At 33.9% G+C, this 25087-nt stretch overlaps 1 protein-coding gene across 4 annotated transcripts in view; it reads right to left on the bottom strand.

Moving 5' to 3' along the window:
* LOC144965243 (rac GTPase-activating protein 1-like) overlaps positions 1-25087 on the bottom strand; it is a 47055-nt gene that overhangs the window by 5163 nt on the left and 16805 nt on the right. For 2 of the 4 annotated variants that reach the window (XM_078900379.1, XM_078900378.1), the window contains exons 10-20: positions 24086-24131; positions 23268-23362; positions 21441-21494; positions 19382-19446; positions 17220-17280; positions 15864-15975; positions 15310-15415; positions 13372-13504; positions 12084-12201; positions 11252-11348; positions 10090-10128 (exon numbers count right to left, since the gene is read on the bottom strand). In XM_078900379.1, coding sequence (XP_078756505.1) covers positions 10090-10128; positions 11252-11348; positions 12084-12201; positions 13372-13504; positions 15310-15415; positions 15864-15975; positions 17220-17280; positions 19382-19446; positions 21441-21494; positions 23268-23362; positions 24086-24131 — 926 coding nt within the window. The remainder of the gene's footprint in view (positions 1-10089; positions 10129-11251; positions 11349-12083; positions 12202-13371; positions 13505-15309; positions 15416-15863; positions 15976-17219; positions 17281-19381; positions 19447-21440; positions 21495-23267; positions 23363-24085; positions 24132-25087) is intronic. The other 2 variants (XM_078900381.1, XM_078900380.1) reach the window with 1 other exon arrangement.

Here is a 25087-nt window from a genome sequence, read left to right as displayed (position 1 = left end):
CATCATTTAAAATAATAATATATAGCACTTGTATAGCACATAACTATGACTAGGTCATGCTCTATGCACCTCATCTAAAATATCACTAACATACACACACAAACAGACACATTTTCAGTTTTTACTCAAAAGAAAAACAACAACAAAAAACAAAAACAAAACAAACATAATCTATACAGAGATGCCAACTTTAAATTTGGCTCACAGGAGTTTCAGACACCACTCGTAGGAATTTCAATGCCGAAAGAGGAATTTCCGCACACAAGAAAAAGGAATTGGAATGGTATTTGGCATTGTGTTTACATATTGTATAGTTCTAAATAGACAACTGGTTAGAATTATATTACGATATATAAACACATTGCCAAATACAATCCCAAAGTTTCCTTATTTCAAAAGAAGTGCCAAAATCTAATGGTAGAGATTGTAGTACTGGTGGTAGTGAGGATGATGTGGTTTTGGGGTTGTAGTAGTAGTGGTAGTGATGATGATGAGGCGTTGGTTGTAGTAGTAGTCGTGGTAGTGATGATAATGTGGTGGTGGTGGTTGTAGTAGTAGTAGTGGTAATGATGATGTGGTGGTGGTGGTGGTTGTAGTAGTAGTGGTAGAGATGATGATGTGGTGGTGGTGGTGGTTGTAGTAGCAGTGGTAGTGATGATGATGTGGTGATGGTGGTGGTGGTTGTACTAGTAGTAGTTGTGGTGATAGCAGTAGTGATGATGAAGATGTGATAGTGGTTGTTGTAGTAGTAGTAGTGCTAGTGATGATGATGTGGTGGTGGTTGAAGTAGTAGTTGTAGTGATGATGATGTGGTGGTGGTATAGTGGTTGTAGTAGTTGAGGTCGTGATGATAATGATGTGGTAGTGGTTGTAGTAGTGGTGGTGATGGTGGTTGTAGTACAAATGGTAGTGATGATGATGTGGTAGTGGTGGTTGTAGTAGTAGTGGTAGTGATGATGATGTGGTGGTGGTTGTAGTAGTAGTCGTGGTAGTGATAATGTGGTGGTGGTGGTAGTAGTAGTAGTAGTAGTAGTAGTAGTAGTAGTAGTAGTAGTAGTAGTAGTAGTAGTAGTAGTAGTAGTAGTAGTAGTAGTAGTAGTGGTAATGATGATGTGGTGGTGGTGGTTGTAGTAGTAGTGGTAATGATGATGATGTGGTGGTGGTTGTAGTAGCAGTGGTAGTGATGATGGTGGTGGTGGTTGTACTTGTAGTCGTGGTGGTAGTGATGAAGATGAATTGGTGGTGGTGCTTGTAGAAGTAGTGGTAGTGATGATGATGTGGTGGTGATGGTGGTTGTAGTACAAATGGTAGTGATGATTGTGTGGTGGTGGTTGTAGTAGTGGTGGTAGTGATGATGATGTGGTCTTCTTCTTCTTCTTCACCTTGTGGAAACCTCCAATATTGTCGAGGATCACTCCACAGTTTGTAGTGTTTTACATTTTAAACTTGCTAAAACTGTGCACATAATACTAAAACCACATAGATTAAAAAAGTCACGTTGTGAACTCCAGCAATCGCGTGAAGGCATGTTGGCAACCGTTTTCAGCCACTTCAGCTGGGAGGCTATTCCATAGTCGGGCAGTGGAAGGGAAAAACGAATACATGTGGGCGTCTGTTTTTGATGTTGGGATAGTTACTCTTGCTGTGTGTCCCCTCGTATTTCTTGTGCCGATATCTTTGATGTCGTTTGGAAGTTTAAGGCACGAATTTTTGTAGTAGATCTTGTGGAACAATTTAAGTCTATCTATCTTTCTTCTCTTTTCCAGAGGTTCAAGGCCAATCTGTTGTGATATTTCAGACGCACTTGAGAAAGGATCGAATGTGTTTGTGATGCGTCTTGCTGTTTTTCTTTGGATGTTTTCTAAGGTGTCGATGTTTTTCTTTGTATATGGGTCCCAAATTGAGCTGCCATACTCCAAAATTGGTCTAACAATAGTTTTAAAAGCAAGGGTTTGAGTTGTGATTGGGCATCTTTTTAAATTGCGGGTGATGTAAGCGCTTGTTTGATTTGCCTTTGAAGCCAGGTGACATATGTGGTCATTCCATTTGAGGTTTTTAGCAAACTCAATGCCCAGGTATTTTGCTGTCTTTACATGTTCCAGGTTTTGACCATGAAGTTGGTATTCAAATGTAATAGGTGCTTTCTTATTTGTGATGGTTAGAACATTGCACTTTGATACGTTAAATTCCATTTGATTTATTGTTTCCCATTCTTGTAATTTAGCTAGATCGTCATTTAGTGTTTTGCAGTCGTCTGTTGTTCTTATCTGATTATATAATGCTGTGTCGTCAGCAAAGAGGCGCACTTTTGACCTTATACCTCGTGGAAGATCGTTTATGTACACTAAAAATAGGACGGGCCCAAGGACTGAGCCCTGAGGTACGCCCGATGTCACCATCCCGATAGTGGAAGTCTCGCCGTCGACAAGAACTTGTTGGGTGCGATTGTCCAGAAAAGTTGCAATCCATTGTAAGGTTTTGTTCCTGATACCAACGTCATACAATTTCTGGATTAACCGATGGTGAGGGACCTTGTCGAAGGCCTTGGCAAAGTCCAATAGTACTAGATCAATTTGACCACCTTTATCAATAGCAGCTGACAGATCATGTGTTAATGATAGAAGTTGAGTTTGACATGAGTGGTGCTTCCTAAATTCGTGCTGTTCATCACAAAAAATACTGTTAGTTTCGAGATATTCAGTTATTGAGGATCTCACTATATGCTCCAACAGTTTGCAGCAAATGCAAGTTAATGAAATTGGACGGTAGTTTTGAGCCCTGCTTCTATCACCTGGTCGTAATGGTGGTTGTAGTAGTAGTGGTAGTGATGATGATGTGGTGGTGGTTGTAGTAGTTTTAGTGGTTGTGATAATGATGTGGTGGTGGTGGTGGTGGTTGTGATAATGATGTGGTGGTGGTGGTGGTTGTAGTAGTAGTGGTAATGATGATGTGGTGTTGGTGGTGGTTGCAGTAGTAGTGGTAGTGATGATGTGGTGGTGGTTGTAGTAGTAGTGGTAATGATGATGTGGTGGTGGTGGTTGTAGTAGTAGTGGTAGTGATGATGTGATGTTGGTGGTTGTAGTGTAGTGGTATTGATGATGATGTGCTTGTGGTGGTTGTAGTAGTAGTGGTAGTGATGACAATGTGATTGTGATGGTTGTAGTAGTAGTAGTAGTGATGATGATGTGGTGGCGGTGGTTGTAGTAGTAGTGGTAGTGATGATGATGTGGTGGCGGTGGTTGTAGTAGTAGTGGTAGTGATGATGATGTGGTGGTGGTGGTGTAGTATTAATGGTAGTGATAATGTGGTGTCGTGATTGTAGTAGTAGTGATGATGATGTGGTGGTGGTGGTGGTTGTAGTAGTGGTGGTAGTGATGATGATGTGGTGGTGGTGGTTGTAATAGTGATGGTAGTTGTAGTGATGATGCTGATGTGGTGGTGGTGGTTGTAGTAGTAGTTGTGGTACTGATGATGATGTGGTGGTGGTGGTGGTTGTAATACTAGTGGCAGTGATGATGATGTGGGGGGAACCTTGGAAAAAATTGACCTCACCGGAATTTGACGGAAGTTGCCCGGAACCCGAAATTTTTTGCTCCAGACCGGAGTTTTTTTCCGGTGAAACCGGTTTTGGGCATTACTGATCTATATCAAATAAATGTGAAACATTGACTGAGACAAAAATATGTTTTTGTAAAAAAGTACTAATTAAGCTTTGATGTTAAAACATCGACAATTGATGCCTCACAAATAGCCCCGGGAAGACCGTTCCATTTTTGAGGACCAAGTGTTGAAAACGATTTCCCACCATAAAATAAATAATTTGATTTGTTGTTTTTTTTTTAAGTTCAGCATGGTCAGATGAAGACAGCAGTATTCTAGATGGAGAATAGACATTTATGAATTCATTAAGAGACCTGGGTGCTAAACCATTAAGGCATTTAAAGCAGATAAGGGCAATCTTGTATTCAATCCTTTATTTCACTGGCAACCAATGCAATTCGAACAGAATTGGCAGCGAATGTTCATATCTCTTTTGTAATCAATTTTGCATCACTATTCTAAATTGTTTAAAGTCTTAAAATTGTATCAGTTATCCTAGCCAAAAGAGCATCACAATAATCTAATCTTGATAATATAAATGTTGTTACTAGCTTTTTCATTACATCTTTAGTCAAGTAGGTTCGTACAATAGCAATTTTCTTGAGATGTGAATTTAAACATTTGCATAGATAATCAGCATGTGAATTCATGCCCAAATCGCTATCTAAAAATACTCCTAAATTTCTAATTGTTTTACTTGATTTTATAGAACTGCCATCAATATCGAAGTTCATCACCATTTTTCTTTGCCCCACATAACATTATTTGTTTTTTTCATTATTAAGTTTAACTTTATTTTCATCCATCCAGCTTTTTACACCAACAACATAATTTTCAACTGATTTTTGTAAAAGAAAAATATCAGAAGTATAGCTTTGTGTATCATCAGCATAAAAGTGGTAGTCCATGATTATTAACATTTTTAGAAAGAGGCAGTGTACACATTGTAAAAATAACAGGCACTAGGACAAATCCCTAGAGTACCCCATGCATCAAATAAAATTCATTTGAAAATTTGCCATTTATTTCAACAGTTTGTGTTCTAAATCTAAGGTACAATTGAAACCACTCTAGTGCAGTGCCTCTGATTCCAAAAGTAATGTTTAAACGATAAAGTAAAATTTCATGGACTATGGTGTCAAAAACTGAGGAGAGATCTAACAGAGTTAGCAAGCAGACATGTTTTTGTCAATAGAATTCAATATATCAGTATAGACTTTGAGGACAGCTGTTTCTGTGCTATGTTGTGTGTTTTGTATGCTGACTGATAAGTTTCACTTAGATTATTTAATGTAAAATGCCCTAAAAGTCTTTTTAAAATAACTCTTTCATAGAAAGGAAAGATTCAAAACCGGCCTATAATTATTAAGTTTATTCTGTTCAAGTGTACTCTTCTTCAATAGAGGTTTTACAATATTGATATGATCCATAAAAAAGATTAGGAAGTACATTGTGTATATCATGTCTCAATAATGGCACACAGTATATGTTAATGCATATAAATACATGTAACCGCCACCGTTCATAGTCATAGAGAAAACTATACAAACTTTGAATATGGTAGACACAATCTAGTATATAATGTTAGGAAGTGATTAAATGAGAATATCATTTTACTGAGCAACAGCTTCAACGCACCATCCAAATTTAGGTTTTTGTTTTAGCACTAAAAGGCCAAGCAAGAATAATTTGGATATGATTTTATTCAGGTTTGATTAACATAAAATATGTGAGTATTTGGGAAGTCTAGCCATGACCTCTTCAAAATAATAAGCTAGTCAATGGCCAAGACAATTTATTGCATTATCACTCACTAAATTTATTCTGGAGATGTTCTGATGAAATTTAATTGCTAAACGCCACTCGGCCCATGGAGCCAGAGTTTATCAAAGTTTCTATAGCAAGAAACAGACAATAGCATTTGCTTGCTGCCCATTGGATAGGACACTAGTCTTATCGAAAATTACTTTCTGCCAAATCTAACAAACCCAGTTACCCAATCACTGTGGAGTGGACAGGGGGGGGGGGGGGGGGGGGGGAAGGGTCAGAAAAAATCTCAACTGCACCCAGGATCGATCTCAGTCCCTTTGTGAAGCAAGTGTTCTACCAACTGAGCTATCGAAGACCCCTGCTTATAAAGGAAATATTAAAATAAAAGCCTCTAAAGCAATATTTAGAGTCTCACTGGATAGTTTATCTCTTGGGCTTCATGATTGCCCTACTTATCTGCCACCAAACCTGTGGGACATTATTGATCATCTACTAAAAGTCAAATAGCCTGCAAGTTTGGCACAACGAGAAAGAACAAGTGTTTGATAAATATTCCTCAGGTGATAGCCAATGATGCTATGATTTCATGAGCTAATACCTAGTCCAAGCCTTGGATAAAGAGGCAAAGCACACACAAATTAGAGTGATCACAAATTTTTCGTTCATTTTATCAAAACTTTCTCTTTTAAATTACAATAAATTATATTAGAATCAAAACAAACATGTCAAATTGGATAACATTAGATTCAGATATAATTTTCTTTTCAATCATAGTTTTTAATTATTTCTGCATTTAATCTCTTGATTTTTAAAAGTAGTGGGATGCAGCTGTTCCTCAATAGGCCATATGTGTGGTGGCATGAGAAAATGTACCACAGGGTAAATATTTTTGTTCTCAAATAGGAATAAATCATTTCTTCTTTATTAGGCCAAAGTCACAAACAGTTATATAATGTACATCATATTCTAATAACAAATTATTTTATTTAAATTGTATTTTAAGTTTTAACATTATTTATAGCATTCTGTCAGTAGCAAAAAAAAAAAAAAAAATTTAATGCTGGTTATTTTTTGTTAATGGAAAGTAGTTGTGAGAAGGCCTTTTACTTTTAATCATCACTGAAAGTAAATGAGCACTAAAGGAGAAAATCTGGGAGATGAAGATTTTTCCTGTTATTTCACCATTTTGCAGACTTCCAGCACCTTTCCAAAGACTACCACACATATGTGCTTAATATCCGAAAAGACTTTTGAAATAAAAATTACAAAATGTATTGATTTTTTTGTCATGCCTCGACAAATTTCAAAATTTTAGCTTCCAACATATAAGATGGTATTTACCTGAAGGAATTCTTGGGGAGTTTATATTTTTAATGCAAACAACTCATTATAATTGAAAATCAAGCTAACATAAGCAAATTGACTTAGGACATAAATAGTGTAGTCTATTTAAGCTCTAATGTAATTTCAAAATTTAGTCCTTAAGAAATGCTTTGTTGTTTTTTTTTAATTGTTTTATATTTCTACTGCATCCAATTGAAACAGGAGAGTGACAAGACGCAAGTCCTGTTTAAAAAAAAAAAGTTTAATGCAGTAAAGCCAGTCTAATTCAATAAATACCAAAGCCTTATAAATAAAATAGAGCACATTCTAAAATATTGAAATAAAAAACGATGTTATGTTATTAAGGGTTTTTTTTACGCTTGTGACACATTGAGGTCATATCAGTGCCAGTAAAAAGGAAGAAAATGGGTAAGTAAAAATAAGTTCTAGTTTTACAATTTAAAGCACGAGAGAAAAGGTGAGACAAAGTGGAAGTGTTCAAATAGGAAACAGATATAGATTCCAAGAACACACTATCAGTGTACTGAGATCACCAAAAAGTCTCATCCTGACACAAGCACAGGTCCCTACTATGAGAACTACACTCAAATGTTAACAAACCGCTATATTAAAAAAAAAAAAATATGCAGCAGTACTGTACATTACAGAGATGATTTACAAGGAAAAAAATATAATTTCCAATTTCCTAACTATACCTATACATTAGATTGTTTCCCTCCCAGTCAAAACCAAGTAATCCCATTCCAATACAAAGACTGAAAGCAACTGGGAAAACAGATATAGGGGATAGAAGACCTCCTACCCACCATGGGAAGTCAAAGACCCCACTCAGAAAAGAAGATAAAATTTCCATTCAGGATCAATAAAGTATATCTTATCTCATCTTAAATAGTGAGCTACATTATCAGGATCATTTATTTAATAAACAAAGTGAAAATAGCCTGGAAATGAAGGCATAATTTCCAGATGTTTAAACACGATCTTATTCATCACTAGAATTCTTCAAAAGATAAAACATGACAAAAAAATAATTGTATAGACATCCAAGAATGTTAAACCGTAAATAAGCTGATATAATAAAAAGTCGGGTAGAAGCAAACAAAATAATAAAAATATTCAAGTGACATCACAATATTGACCAACATCACTCATAAAACAAGCAACATGACAAGCCATTGATAAAAATAATGTATTTACCTATTGCTTTTAAACCTTACATCATAGCAATTTTATTAAGGTGTTGAATGAGGGGATAGACTTATAAACCTTGTAAAAAATTATCATGACCTGCTACAGGTACAAACAATAAATCTGAAGGCTTTAAAATGCTTGCTTTGTTAAGTTTTCAATCAATCAATTTTGAGTAATTTCCCAACTATTATACAACCATCCTTATAACGTGTAAAGCTCAACGGACAACGAACCAATCCTCAAACCACTGCACCATTTCTTTACATCAAACGCTCACTTTTTTCATGTCTCGTTTATAACTTTTTGGTTCGTTGTACTAACTTGCATGCAAACATAGAGAGACAGCAAGGCCTCTTTGCTTTATTTTGTGTCATGGCAGCAAACTGAATTGAGCTGCTCGATACTGGCAATACCCTACCAAAAATGTCTTATTTCTCGCTATACCTTTATGAACCAATTCCTTACAAAGGTCTAATGTAGAGCAGTTGAACTTCATCAGATAGTTGTTTGTGAATTACATTTTTTTTTATTGCTTTTCTTCCAATATTTATGTTATAATATCCAATATTGGCCAAATTTGGCCCCTGAAAAAATCTATTTATATCAGTCAAATCTGTCTAAGCAGGGGGTTTGACTTTATGTAATCTGCAATCCCTGATAAATTGTTGCAGATATTTAATCGTCTGATTATTGTATCAAAGGGCAAATTGTAAACTGCCAACCCCAAGAGTTGAAAAAGTATTCCATCAGGTCCAAAGTAGAAAATAGCAAGATTGAGAGAAAAAGTGTACAATGCTGGTGTGCAACAACGTAAACTTTACAAAAGACAATGGTAAAAATAAAGAGAAGCAATAAACTAATTGAAGCCATAAAATACATTAATTATATTATTCTTAAAACAAAAGGGGGTACTGATAGCTAGTTAGTAGAGCATTCACTTCGCAAGCAAAGGGACTGAGATCAATCTCGGGTGAAGTTGAGATTTTTTTTTTTTTTGGACACCCCCTGTCTACCCAGAAGTGATTGGGTAACTGGCATAGTTGCCAACCCACCAAGCTTATTAAGAGGGAGTTTTGGTCAGAAAATCAGGGAGATTCAGAAAAAATCAGGGAGATACATAAATGTATAAATCTACATTTCAAAAGTCTGACAGCCGTTGTCTCTTGGGCAAGGTATAGTTGAATTAATCCACTCTTAAGCGAAATTACAAAGTAGCCTGCACATGCACTTAGAACACAAACAATCTCCATCCATGAATGTTTCTGGCAACCACTAATAAACAAAACATACTTGATATCAAGATACACGATGACTTGGCACAGTTTTAGAATGACCAACAATTGAGTTTTAACGTTTTTTTTAAATGCGGGAGATCGGTGTGACGGGCGGGAGCGCGGGAGACGAACTAAAAATGCGGGAGTCTCCTGCAGTTTCCGGTAGGATTGGCAGCTATGAACTGGGTCTGTTAAATCTTGTGGAAAGTACATTGCGACAGACTACTGTCCTGTCCAATGGCTAATAAGCAATTGCTATTTATTGTTTCACGATATAGAATCCAGGATAAACCCCAGCTCCATGGGCCTAATGGCTCTGAAGGACTACTTTTGCCCTTAGAGCAAAATAAATATCTATCACTAAACTACGACTACAGTATTATACAAATAGACACTAAATATCGAGCAGATAACAACTTTGCATATTATGACCAACACTTCTGACCTCTCTATATTTTAGGCTAATCTTACGAGTGGCCTTTGACCATAAACACATACAACCTCATCTGCATCATGTACAAGCGTACAAAAGCCCAGAAAGTGTACAATTCTGCTTTTTAGTGTACATTTGGTAGCTCTGCAAACATGATTCTATTCATGCTGAATCCAAGAGTGGGATTAAAAAGGCTTGAAAGCAATAGAGCAATCAAGGGGTCCTGTAATCCATGAAAGCTCATTGTGACCATTCAAACTAAAAAGCTTTAAAGCACACAAGGCAAAATGAATGAGAAAGAAAAAAGACCTCCCACACACCAAAAAAAAAAAAAAAAAAAATGGATTAAAAAGTCTTAAATTATATTTTTTTCTCTGTTTATAGTCAGGTAAAAACAAAAAAATCAAAAGGCTTAAATGCAACATGCAATACTAGCTAGAGTAATACAAGCTAAAAGTATTATTTGACATCACCCACTTTGGCAGCTGAGCAGCTACAACCCCAATTGTTGGCATACTGAAACAATGACAAATTATTGAATTCTCACAACAATCCGATCTGTCTGACAGCCCAATCAAATTGAGTTCAACAATTCCCTTCTCTTGAAAGATAGAGAAAACTGATGCACATCCCACACTGGAGCATGCACATTTTTGTGTGCGCGGCACGCACACACACACACACACACACACACACACACAAATTCACCAAACAAGTTCTGCATGCTGCTGCAGTATGATTCATAAAATCAATAGAGCATATACTGCAGCGATGCAAAAAATATTCAACCCTTAGAGAAGAGGTATAGCCCTCTGCAACTTCTCTACATAAAAAAACTTTTCAGTCTACTAGAAGAACTCAAAAAGATGAGTACCTTCATTTTCGAAACAGGACTCCAGATATAAAGGCATACGAGAAGACGAAAGAGGATAAAATAAATTTCCATACATATGAATAAAGTTCTATTTATTCATATATTTCAAATTTTTAAATACATATAGCACAAAAATAAATTTAAAAATTAAACAAAAATAAATTAATATTTACTGATAATTATGATTATTGATTTCTTTTCTAAGTAGTAAATAAAATAATAAAACAAATAAAAAAATCAAGAGAGTAACTGTAAAGTTGAAAAATCAGGAATGAGCACACAACTATAAAAAAATTCCAAAAAAGTCGGGTATATCTGCAATGTTGACATTTATAGCTTCTTCAGCTCAAAAAAGTATGCAACCAAATACTTCTTCTAAGATCTGTAAGTGATAGTCAACAAAATTGTCTGAAAATTTTCACGGAACGTAAGGCACCAATGTTTTAAGCCAATGTGACTTACATAAAGTGCAAAGTGTTGATGAAAAGAGTACAAAGATTTTGGCGATATTGTCGGATTGACAATTGTCGAACATTTGACAGGTCGGTTCTATTCAGCTAGGTTCTTATGGTAGTTGATTCAGTATCCAAGGAGAGAAAGGTAGCAAGGTAAAATTTAAAAAAAGGATGGGATGGCAAATAGTTGGGAATGAAGCTTTATCTGGCTATGCATCTTAATGGTGCAAACTGTTCATTTTCCAACATTGGATTGGCATCTTCACTTTCATGTCATGTAATAAAGGGTAAAAGCAACGATTGCACATACCTCGGTGTTTGTCCTTTCCACGTATTGCTGTCCCTGTGTGTGATGTGACTGGGATATAAGTCAGGGGTATTGATAGGAGCAAAGTAACTTCTTTGAGCTGAGGGATTAGAAAGAACATACACTCATTATATCATCATGTCTAAGAACAATAATCCAATGTAATTTCAATTATCAACCGGTACATTGACAACATCCAGAAAAACAGAAGTTTAATCATCTTTTTCATGGTAGTTCCAAGAAATTAAGTTCTAGTTCTTAGACTAATCGAGCTTTTAATAGTTTTGAAAATTTTTCAGTGTGAACAATATGCATAATAAAGATAAAAATGATTAAAAGACCAAAGAACATAGGAACAAATAGCCCATTTCATACGAAACATAGCTACCAAGCCAGAACATTTGTTGAGAGGGAATTTGGAGATAAAAATCAGAAAGACTTGGCTAAAATGAATGAGATTGCAGTTTTACTGGCCTAAGCAGAGATGCCAACTTAAAATTTGCTGCACAGGAATGTCAGATACCAGGTGGAGGAATTTCAATGCTGAAACAGGAATTTCCGCAAACACACAAAAAAAGGGAATTGGGATGGTATTCAGCATTGTTTTTATTCTGGACTACTTTTTATGCCTTCAGATAGTCTAGAAATAAAGTATGTATCAACAAAAACCATAGAAAACTAAATAATTCAATTTAGCATGACCTCCACAGAAATGAAACTCCAGTTTTTCTTTCATAAGTTTGATGAAATAATTAAGATCAATCGGATCTTCAAACCATTACTTAACCTAGCACAGGGTTGACAATAAAGAAAGTCATGAAAAAGGGGCTCCTACCCAAGTTTTGAGGGCTATTGGGGGTGTAAGGAGTGCCAGCAGGATAAAGGCTGATGTCATCCACACACAATATGTCATTCCAGTAGGTAGCAGGGATTTCCAACAAGCTCTCCATCACCTTTTAAAATCAAACAGAAACTGATATTTAATCAATCACAATCAAATGCAATGTTTACAATTTGTTTCACAAAGATTACATATACATGTTAACCCGTGTCTCCCAATGTTATCAAAACATTATCAATATTTGCATGGCAATTGCAGACCTGCAAAAGACAACCAATAAAAATGCTGTACATTCTATTTTGGGTTTTTGATTTTTTTTTTTTTTAAAAGCCTAGTTCATATTGAGGGGATAAAAATGATATCAACCCGCTATATTTCTACTTTTTTATGTAGATATATCATTTTTTAAAAGCTCTAGAAGAAACGTTGCATAAATATTTGAGAGCAAATCCAATTCTATGTAAGATTTAATTATTTACCCGTTTTCCGCAACTAAAAATCTTAATCTGAATTTTCTTTTTAAAAAACAAAAACAAAACAAAACAACAGAGACATTAGGAACCAAACTGGACAATGTTTGTTGAATTTGGGATCCACGTGATAAAAAGGAAATGAAGGAAGGTGGAAAAGGAACACAGGTATATAATGAGACATGTTACAAATCTTTATTAATATTGATTGGTAATACAAATGTAAATATGAAACAATCAGGATGATTACCTCATCATTAAATATGGACTAAAGCTAAAATAAAACTTCTGTACAAAGGATTAAATCAGTAGATCAGGTCAAGTTAAATAGAAACTAGACAGTCAGGGTATCAAACTTTTAATATTCCATCTAATGTTTGCAGTCATCTTTTCTCATTTTCCAAATGACACAACTTACCTGCTGGTATCAACCTTCTGAGCAAGATTGAGACATGCACTGCGCTGCAGACCGTCGGGCAAGTACCACATGGTATTTTTTTTCTCTTAATCTTCTTTGGATATGCACATTACATTGACATTAATACTCGGCCTGACTATTTATTTGAAGGGGGAAAAAATGTGTACACTGAAATTTAAAAGATGCCAACAATACGTATTACCAGGCAGATCCATACTTTTCTTTAATCTTAAGTTTGGTGTTTTAACATTGGTTTAAACATGAAAACAAGATTGTGTGAAATTCCAATGTTGATTTTTTTCTAATAGAAAAGAAAGAAGAAAAGATAGAAAACAAAGATAAATAAATAAATAAATAAAAAAAACAAAAAAACTGATGACATTAGACTGCTTACCATGTGTTGTTTTCGTGTCTCATTCATGATCTGCATAGGCTCTGGGTTTGGGCAAGAGTATCCTATCAAAGTTGGGCCAAACACTTTGGCAAGGTTGGCCACACCCATTTTACAGGCAGGGTGGATCGCAACACTAGAAGAAAAAGATATGAATAAAAAATTCAGGTCTCAAATTTCCCTGCAATTGACTTAAACAACAACTCTGGTAACTGGTAATCAAATCCATACAAAAGTGAAAGAGATATAGCAATAAAAATGTCTTACATATCAACATGGTAAAATTCTAGCATGGCTGGAAATTTCCAGAGAACTTTCAAATAAGATCAGATCGCCATATTCACCTTTTGCCAAATTTGATTTTCTGATACAAAGACATCATTTCATTATTTAGTTTTATTTTATTTTCTATCCCAATATATAAGACTACAATTTTTGATTTTTCATAGCCTGAAGTTACAGACAATGACATCATCTGAGGCATAGAGGAATATATTACTTTTTAATCCTCTAATCCCCATCTAACTTTGAAGGACATAGATCAAGTTAAAATCACAAAAAGATAATCAAAAACAACATCTTATAGATCACACTGTCGATTCAAGACTACAAATGATAATCTCAATCCTTTTCTCATAGTTGGGAACAATTAATATTTAATACTTCTCTCACCTTTTCATTAAATACTTATAAAGTAAATTCCATATACTACAATCAATTAGAATATTCTAGTACACAGTAGATCTAATACATATTAGATATCTCTAGAATACAATAGATCTTTCTTGATTGTCTAGTATTAGATTATATTTGTGATGAATGTTACTATAACAAACCTTTGACATTATAGTCTTGTATATATATTGGGTGCGAGAAAGAAAAAAACCCAGAAAAGTTTAGAGGCCTGTAACTACTGGACCATATCTTGTGCAAGCCTGAAAGTTCACCAGACAGACCAATTTATTGAACTTTATGTACACAAATTTTCAGGAAAATATATTGAGAAATGATAAGTTGACGATTGACCTCAAATTTGCCAAATCGAAGATTTTGATACAATTCTCAAATTTTTATTTGATTTGTCTATCCCCCATTTTGCTTTATGATTGTGCACAGCCTTTTTCCCCCATTTGATTGATTAATTTTCTAATGTCCTAAACAATGATTAATTCGATTCCTTGCAATTTGAATTGACTCTTTTAGCCCTGCTTCTGTGTAAAATATTGTACGTCACTTGTACACTGTTTGGCATTATTATTTATTTATTTATTTATGCTGTAGCACGTTCAAGTCAGGACTCATTGAAGACCATTTCATCTTTAGAAATAAATCAAATGTGATTTCTACATCGCATTGAGAATAAAGTAACATTGTGAGAAGAAAACTTATCCCAGAATCTATCACGATAGGTCATTTGGTTTTCAACGAGAGGGGGGTAACTTTCTACATTAGTCATACAACAATGCTAAAAACAAGAAGCAGGTTTGGAAACTTTCGGTTTCGTAATAAAGGACTTTGGTATAACCGGCATGGTTTCTGAACCAATCGTGGATTTTTAATAAAATTTAGAAAGTATTAACACAAGGTGTTGTTCTTGTTGCTTGCAAATTTTTAATGTTTCTGTTTTCTTTTTTGTCTTGAAACAGCGCCATACTTTTTTCCAGTTATTTTTTCCAGTACCCTATATATATATAAAAAGCGTGCGGATGACATCACTCAGCTTTTAGTTGTCATTTTTAGGCAGCAATAAAGTTGAAGAGATCTCACCAAATTTTCTTTGACCCATGATAAGTAACTAAAGTCACACATACATTTGTAAGTAGGTTACTTTTGTTGTTGCTATTACTGGTTATCCTTTTACTTAACACATACTATCTACATAAGGACCTACGTGTTGCTCAGATAAGACTAAAAACTTTTTAAAATATAGTTTTGACTCACGTCTGAAGATGCTGCAAAAGAAAAGCCAGTGTGTCTTTATTTGCTTGCGGCAGTTGATCAATCAAACTAACCATGTACTCTTGACGCTTCTCCTGACATGAAATTTCTTATGAGAAAAAAATAATAATGATAGTAATTTACATTGGACTAAAATTAATTTACTCAACCTTTAGTCATAGAAGTTTTAACAGAAAATGAGACACTTTAATGTCCTAAGGAGGAAAGAGGATGAAGGTGAAAGAAAGTTGACTGTTCTAGAACCAAACTTACAATACATAGGAAGCTGTCCCAGTGATAAAATGTTAACCTTCCTTCTTTGGTTTGATTTTTTATCAGAAAGTACCAAGTTTACCAAACTAACACACCCTCCTTGGAAGCAAATAAATGAGATGCATTTGTTTGATTAAAAACAATAAAAAAATTTAAGAAAACATAACTAAAGCAGACATTAATAATAAATTAATCAAACTGAGATTGTGCAAACAATACTCTCGAATCTGAATATAAAAAAAAAAAAAACAAATTTTTAAAGAATGTCTTAGACTGTTCCTCACCAGTGGATTCCACAAATCTCTCCCAAAGATTGAAAGTGACAAGAGGCTCTTTTAGGCCCCTCAAGAAATCCTTCAGACAGCCACAGACAATGTGAATATCATGAATGTTTGACTGAAATGGAATAAGATGACAACTTGATATGTTAATAAATCAACAGATAAGACTATTGGGGGGGGGGGGGGGGGGGGGGAGAACAAAAGAACAACCTAAACAAAAGTTCTTTGGGGTGAATGGTAACGAAATTGGTAGAGCTTCCATTGAATCAAATATATATTAACCTGACTTGAATTTGCATAAATTAGATATGCTTGAAAGTAATCCGCAATAGACAAATGTCTCATTCACGGAGTAGCAACATGTTGACATTTTCCATCACCATGACACAATGGGCTCCTGATTTGTCAAAGAGGCTATAATATTATTATTTTGAATGGAGGGCTCTAAATTCATATCAGCTTCTATATCTTGTAGAAAATTATGATATCCTTTTTGGATCAGGCACAGAAAAAAACCATGCCTTTCATTATGCATAGGGTGTTCTAAAAACAAAACAAAAACAAAAAAAGAATTGTTGCCTAATGTGTATTCACCAAAAATAGGCTCTCTAATTTGATAAATAATCAAAATAGTTGACAAGTATGTTTTAAAAGTTCTTTTTCAGTTTGGTGTAAGTAGTAAAAATTATATCAATTCTAGCAAAACCACCTTTTTAAAAAATATCAAGGATCAATGATTTCTACTTCATTTTTAGTTATGGGTGCACTGTTCTATCAATGATCCACCCAGCTTACAAACCATACACAACCTGTTTCCATAACGTAATTGCCTTCCTCATTTCTAACGAGGTAATTTCATTCCACAAACCATTTTTTTCTCAAGGGTCCTCTTGTGTGAATGAAACTATACGATTAAAGTTGATTTTTTCACTTGGCAAATTAGCAAATCCCAAATAGCATAATCTCTAGGATTAGGAGCAGGTGTTCGGGGTGGCCACTGATCTTTGTTAATGCAACATATTGCCTTTTCAAGGAATCTCTGGCTTAATTAGTTAAACCGCCATATCAGTGCCAAGGAAAATAAAAATGATATGTCAATCAAAAGATTTAGATTTAAAATTCATCACTGCATGCAAAGCCCTTGGCCCATCAATGCCTTAGATGATGTAGAACCAAAAAGGACAAATTTAAAGAAAGCATGGTACTAAAGTAGATCCCAATTCTAATTCAGGCTTAATTCTCAGACTAAAAGCCCCAGACTTTAGGCATGAACCCTTTTTCTCCACTACTAGAAAAATATTATAAATAAAATTTTGATTTAATTATTATTTACTGCTCATTTTGTGTTATGTGTCTTACCAAATTAGGATATCGTCCTTTGAGAAACTTCTCTTTCAATTCTTTTTGTTCCCTGTCAGATCTGGATTTCAATGAAAACAAACAAGATAGAAAAATTGATTGGATGCGTTTTAAAAATCAAATATCCTCTACAGTGTAGATGGGTGACAATATGTATAAACCCATATTATTTTCTAATTTCACATACGTACTCGACTCAGGTAAATAATGTTTAACATTGCATATTCATTTTCAAATTTTAGCTAACTTGAATCATTTAATGATCTGGTATGATGATCTCATACACTGCAATATCTTATTGATGTTGTATCCACCAGTTCACAATAAATGTTATATAATTGTTTTCTTATTTATTCCTAGCATCACTGATAACATGTATTGACACGTCAATAAGTAACATTGCTGTTCAATATAGAAGAATATTGGTTGCATATAAAAAAGATTATTTTGAAAAACTTTTTTAAGTGGCAACATTGCAAAACAAGAAATAGAAAAATTTTAAATAGTGAATTTAAAAACAAAACAAACAAAAAAAATTGTATATATTCATGTACAATGCACATTATAGGCATGGGTGAAAGTTAACAATGGATCAATTTGCCTGAAATTGACCGGTGAAGCCAGTTTGCCTGAAAAAGATGCTAATTTCATTTTTAAAATTTTTTTTCGATCTGCAACTCGCCGTTTGAGTGCTAACCTTCGCAGAGTGCAAAGTGTATTTAATTCTATGATCCTAAAAGCGTTTTTTTAAAAGCAAAAAAACAAAAAACTGAAACAATAAAAAAACAAACAACACAGTACTTTGCCCGCACCATTGAAAACAAAAGTGCAAAAATTGAGCAGATGCAAAATACAAAATTTATATAAAAGTTAACACCAAACCCAAATCAAAATAAATGATCTTCATCCTTTAAACACTCATTCGCAACAATCTCTAGTGGTTATGGAAACATCTGATTTATGGAGACACCAAGATAAGTCATCACTTTAAATTAGTATAATCTTCAGAAATTGCATTAACTATGACTATTGCAATCCAAAACACCCCAAAGAAGTAATCAAGAGACCCCAACCGTGGTACTTGTTTTGATGCTAGTGTTGGCTTAAGTTGTAATAGTGATGATGCTCTAGTGGTGGTGGTGGTGATGTTGATGCTGTGGTGGTAGTGGTTGAGGCAGTGCCAATGCTGTGATGGTTGTTGTAGCAGTAGTGACTAATACTACTAACATAACTTCTAGTGCTACTCCTCCTCCTCCTACTACTACTACTTTTGGTTCAAATATGATAAATACCCATCTATGTAATACACTAGTTGAATACCCCAAAAATGGGTCTTAGAGAGTGCGTTCATTAAAAAAGTTTGACCCATACAAAATATTAAAGAAAAAAAAAAATATAAAATCAAAATTAAGTATTTTCAGTTGTACTATAAAGGGAAATAACCCATTTATGTTTATTGGCAATACAATATTTGATTGAAGGCTTCACTGTCAAAGCTGTTGGTTCTATCTTATTGTCACTTGACAAGTTCTATTTAACAAGAAGCAGAAGCTTAAATGAGATCTGAGACAATATGAAATCTAAAACAAGCTTATATGCATAATTCAATGCAAATCTTCAAAAGTGGAGTGAAAGATTTTAGTGAAAACCAGCGTTTCAGAACCAACTGAAAAGATAAATATAGTACAAAATGTAAACAGATCAAATTTATGAAAGAAAAGTGATACACGTGTAAAATTGTCACCTTTGAAAGAAAATTAAAATAGCGAACACAGGCCTGGTGCACAGGTATTTTCTGATATCAAAAGTTAACGTTCCGGTAGTGCAATAATGATAAAGCCGGCAAAAGAGTCAAAATTCTGAAGGCGATTATTAGAATAACTTTTAAAAAAATGGAATTTCTGGCATTTGCCAGCGATCTTTCACTCATGATTATAGGTTATCATTCTAAAATGCTTTAGGACACATGGAGCAGTTTAAATTTGGGAACGATTCCATAAACTTTTAAACTGGTTTTCCTTTAATTTTTGTATAAAAGTCTGAAACTGAAGGAAAAAGAATTTCTAGTGCCATACTTTTCCAAAAATAAATATGCAGCTATCATCTTTATCCGTACAAGTAACATGTCTGCAAAACAATTTGTCCAATCCAATGAGGCTTACCCAGGAACTCTGTAAATACCAACTTCCTCAAGTCCTCGGTGTTCTATCTCCTTAGCACAATTCACCTGCAACAATAAATGAATCAACTTAATCAAGTCATAACAGGTTGCTTGTTACACATGGATGACAAAACAAAATGAGAATAAAAACAAACAATATCATTCAAGGCAAGAAAGGGACCTTGAGAATAAAAATATAAACAAACATTCTTTCATAATAAGCTGCTCAATAATCATACTCAATACCGAGATTGAAATCACTGTGCTTCTAATGATATTGGAACTGCTGAAGTGTATATGTCAACCCGAAATTTAAGGTTTTAGGAACATTTCAGGGACTGAGGCTTACATTTTAAGATTAATTCTTATAAGTATCTAGTTACTTCTGAATAATTATCGAAGTAGGGGAAAAAATTGGATCAATAAATAAATTTTTCTTTAGGAATGTAACATTTCTAATACACCTTTGCAAACCTATATTTACAAACCACGGGTTTACAGTGGAAATCCTCTATATAATATTTTTCTCTTCACTGTCTTCCTCCTTGATGTCCGCTCTCCCTAGAAAGTTTTGGTACTTTCCATAAGTTGAAATAAAATTTAACTCAATCTAAGAAAAAATTGGTATGTACATAGTTTCATTCAACCACCACTACCATGTAAAATCTGAAATCAGTAGCTTTAATTAAAAAGTTGAAATCATTCTCAATGATATTTTTTTCAATTAAGGCTTCCTTTTTTGTAATGGACCTTGCGTTAAGCAAACCAACCTTAAGACATTTATGACTGTTGTTGTTAGATGCTGAGCTGTTGTTTATTTGTATAGGTAACAAGGATTGTCTTCATTCAATGGCCGTATGTTGGAATGACGGTATGTTGAAGCGATCAATTACATTGATGACCACTTTTATCCTTTTCAGTTTCTTTCGTCCACCACTTTTTCTCGTTTTGTCTTTCTTCTATTACTATTTTTGTCTATACTATATTTTCCTATTTCTGTTCTTTCTTCATGTTTTGGCTTTTTGACATGTGATGACAATGGTTCTAATAACATAATAAAAAAATAATAGGTGGGGGCAGCCAGTAAGTTGTATATTTATTAAGGGACAGCAGGATAGAATGGTTACATTGAATCGCTGCTGGCATTTCAAAGCGCTGATGACAACATTTTAAAAAATAAACACAATAACAATAACATGTTGAATGATGTATGGTGGCATCTAGAACTCAGGAATAAAAGTTGGCCTCTGAAAGAATAAAATCCATTTATTTAATTAAAAATCGACTAAATATATAAAATATTCACAATTGTATAAAAATGATTGTCCAATAGTTTGAAATCATGTTTTAAAATATGCAAATAATAGAGAATAATACAGAGGTGGTAATGGATGCAGCCGTTCACCAGCGCTACACTTCTCACACCAGCAATCTTGTGGCAAATTTTCCACAAAAATGAATGAAGGAATAACCTCCATATTCTTCCCTCTTATCAACATTGTAGCATTTTGTGTCACCATAGAGAGATCTTACGGGTTAAGCTTAAGGGATTTGTGTTAGAACATTATGAAGTTGTAAAGGTTGTGAATCAATATTCTGACAAACTGATGTTAAAAATTTATAAATTTGGATAATAGTTCAAAATACACATACCCTATCAAAACAATCTCTCTATGGTGATATAATACATTATCTCTGTGATAACTGCAAATTTTCAGACGATTTCATGGAATAGATTATGAGAAATAAATGACACAGTATCCCATTCTCCTAGAAAAATGACTTATTGAGAAAATAGCAAATAAACATTCAGTTTTTCTCACTTTTCTGACTACCTATACCCTTTCGACCATGTTTTTTTAGAAGTTACACTTGAAAAAAATTTTTCTAAGATAATAAAATATTGTTTTCCACCAAAATCACAAAATCTATCTTTTTAAAAGATTTTCCTTTTAATTAGATCCAAACCGTCCCTTAAAACTATATATAAATTTGACATAGTCTGAAAATAAATAAAACATTGCTCTTCAAAATAAAAAAAATAAAAGGTTCAGACTTACAACTAGGCGTGGAATCATTGGCCTCTCAAGAGGTGCAAAGTCAGAAATCAGGCCCTGGAGAGAATTTCATGGAAAAATTGTAGCAGAATCTCATTTTCAACTATCCTATATTTTGGTAAAGCATAAAAATTTCTCTCTGTCCACAGATCTAATTGTGATCTCTATTTTTTATTCATTCTCCTGTTGGCCTTCAGAAACGTTAGAAAAATATCTTACCTTAAGCTTGTAAAACAAATTAAAATATAAAAATCAAATTTCAGAAAAAAACAAATAAATAAAATTATCTTCCATATTCGTTTTAATATAGTAAAACCAAGTCAAAAACGATTATTGCTAATCGGTATTGCATGAAGGAAACGCTCTATCTCTATCTTGATGCAGATTGTGTGGAATAAAATCAATCAAGATCCACTATAGAATGAAATGTATATATTTAGTTCAATTCAACATTTAAAATTGTATGAGCTAAATGTAACAACGTCTATAGAAATGTAGAAGAACAGAGTACTTTTAACTCCCCAATTCTCTGTTCAATATATGAAGGCAAAACTGATGAGACCAAAGCCATACAGGGCCCAAACCCATCGTCTCTTGAGACGGAAGGATGCCTACATACTAAGGCAAAAGTTGGGACAAATAATAAAGAAAAAAAACTGTCATCCAGAAAATGGTAATTCAGCCACCAATGGATGGCACTAAGGATCACAAAATATGACATGATCCTTCTCTGATGGCAATCATTTTTAATAATTGATATCGTCTTATTGCTGCTTTTTAAAAATTGACAGAACAAAACATTCTAAAGAACAGCAGATTCATAACTTAATGTCACACTTAATTTTTTCCCCAATATTTCCACTGCTCCATTAAACAACTGTTTTAAAGATGTAATAATTAAATAACATAAATGAGTTAAATAAATACTGACACCAAAATGTATTATTAGCTATAATAGCAGGGATGATAAACTCAAGGATCAGTATTTGGGAGGAAAAATGTGTAATTTCAAAAAAGGAAAGAAAAGAAAAAAGAAAAAGAAAAAAAAAAGAAAGAAAAAAGAGCAATCCAGCATGGTCTCCGTGTAAAAGTGAACACAAATCAGTGTCTTGACACTCTAGCCCTTTTATCAAAAATGACATTCACCTTCAGGAAAATAGAAACTTGTCCAAAATATGCAATCTTCAAGGGTTTTTTTTTTTTTGTAGTTTTCACATTGGCATCATCATTTTAAAGTTTTTAAAAATTATTATTTTCATAATAGCTGAAATCTCTGTAACGCTTAGACCTTGTCAAAATCAGCTAATAAAATCTGTATACAATTTTTATTTATCTATTTTGCAGAGAGAGAGAGAGAGAGAGAGAGAGAGAGAGAGAGAGAGAAAGAGAGAGAGAGAGAGAGAGAGAGAGAGAGAGAGAGAGAGAGAAAGAAAGAGAGAGAGAGAGAGAGAGAGAGAGAGAGAGAGAGAGAGAGAGAGAGAGAGAGAGAGAGAGAGAGAGAAGCAAAATCTGATTTACCCCTTTGTTGCATTATCTACTTAAAATTTACTAGAATTGGTGCAGCGTAACTCAATTTGACTAAATACCCATGCCTGAGTAAAATAACCACAATTTCACTAACTTTTATTTAAAATATAAATTTCAAAATCCTAAAATGGAGCAAAAGTCTAAATCTAGCCAATTTGACTCTCAGAAAAAAATTTGGATACGAAATAAAATATTTTTAAAAAAAATTGTGAATATTTTTTTTAAAAATTGTGTAAGTGGCAGGCCTGAATAAATGATAGCTAGAATAAATGATAAACTTAATCATACACTACCACAACATACCTCTGACAATTTATTTCCTGGCGTGCTGGGACATGATGGAATGCAGGGCAAGGGAAGTTTATCTTTACATTCAGGATGACACACAGCACGGCAATCTGGAATAATTGAATGAAATATAAATCCATCAGAGAATCTTGACACTAGTCTTAAAAGTAAATTCAAATTAGGAATAGAATATCATATATTTAGCAGGACTAAGTGAGGGAGTATCTTGAGGGAAATTTGGCATTTGATCTAACAGAAAATTTGGAAACATTCAAATGGCTGTGAGCATCCTTTTTTCAATCAAGGAGAGACCAATATGATATACACTTTAAAAGTCAAAGTGATACTAAGCTGCTAGAAGCTGTAGACTGTAAAAAGTAATAAACAAAAATTAAAATAACAGATTCAAAAAAGAACAGAATATCAAACACAGAATTTTAGGCTCAAAACCTTTCTTCAGCTGACAAAAAAAAAAAAAAAAAAAAAAAAAGATTAATAAATAAACGCATTACTTATAAACCTGATAGATGGCTGAGAAATAGTTGGCATAAAGTGGGTTAAAATATGGATTTAAATAATGCATTTATGTTTTTATTGTTTTTTGTTGTGAACTGAAGAAGGGTTTGAGCCCCGAGACATTCTGTGTTTAGCATTTTGTAATTTTCTGAAGTTGTTTTTTTCTTTTTTTTTTAAAATTACTTTTTACAGTCTACAGCTTCTAGACGCTTAGTATCACTTTGACTTGATACACACTTTGGAAAGTTCTACAAAAGAAAAGGGAGAAAATCAAAATGATTCAAAGGAATTTACGGATGGAAATGAAAGTAAATTACCTTTGCACTTCATTGCCAATTTGCTGAAACGAATTCTTCGGCCACACTGAAAAATTTTGAAAGAACTTTGAATCAAATGAAAGATACACATATAGAAAAATGTTAAATGGCAATAAAACCGTTTTTAAAGTATTGAAAAAAAACAAAAACCCCAAACAAATAGTAATACAGTCCACTCCAGATAATCGCAACTCGGTTAATCACAACTTTCGGTTAATCGCAATATTTCCTAAGAAACAGAATTCATTCTATATAAAAGTCACTGGTTAATTGCAACAAACTTTGGTTAATCGAAACAAATTTTCGAACTCAAAAGAGGCAAATTCAAGGAATCAATCAAAATCTCATGATTAAATTTAATCATGGGTGAAATCATGACAGGTTGAAGAATCAAGAGTGGACTGGGTTTAATGCTATAGCAGTGTGTCGTCACACAATTAGAGACAAAAGAGGATAGGACTTTACAGTACAAGTTTGGGGGTCATCTGTAACTATTAGATATGAGACGAGGGGGCTGAGCATAGTCTAGACTCTTGACTAAATTACTCTTGTAAGGAGAGACTGGGCGATGCAATCCTTTGTTTTGGGATTGACAGGAACTGTGCATTGTAACCAAAGGGTTTGGTGAGAGCTTATTGTCTCTCATCACGTCTAATCTCTTTGACTCTTACAAATGCTGGGAACAAAAGAATGAAAGTTAATCCAGCCTTAAGATGTCGGCTTGTCTCAAAACTATTTGTGCTTGTCAAAATCTATACAGGGCTGCCATATGGTTTTTATTCCAATCACATGGGCCAGTCTGTGGTGGACTCAGAACAATGTTTATAACAACTGGTTTGAGTTTACCATATTTGTGTAAAATGTTGCAATAGTGGACAGGAAACTCATCTTCGTTTAATTACAACATTTTCACTGATCTCAAGGTGTTGCGATTATCCGGAGTGGACTGTAGTAATAATGTTTAATTGTATTAGAAGTTTCATGACATTTGCAGCACATGAA

The sequence above is a fragment of the Berghia stephanieae genome, chromosome 2 (assembly GCF_034508935.2).
Source record: "Berghia stephanieae isolate SIO BIC M18660-M18661 chromosome 2, UCSD_Bste_1.3, whole genome shotgun sequence".
NCBI classification, from domain to species: Eukaryota; Metazoa; Mollusca; class Gastropoda; order Nudibranchia; family Aeolidiidae; genus Berghia; species Berghia stephanieae.
The sequence above is the reverse complement of the archived record's forward strand: the minus strand, read 5'-3'. Positions and strand labels throughout refer to the sequence as shown.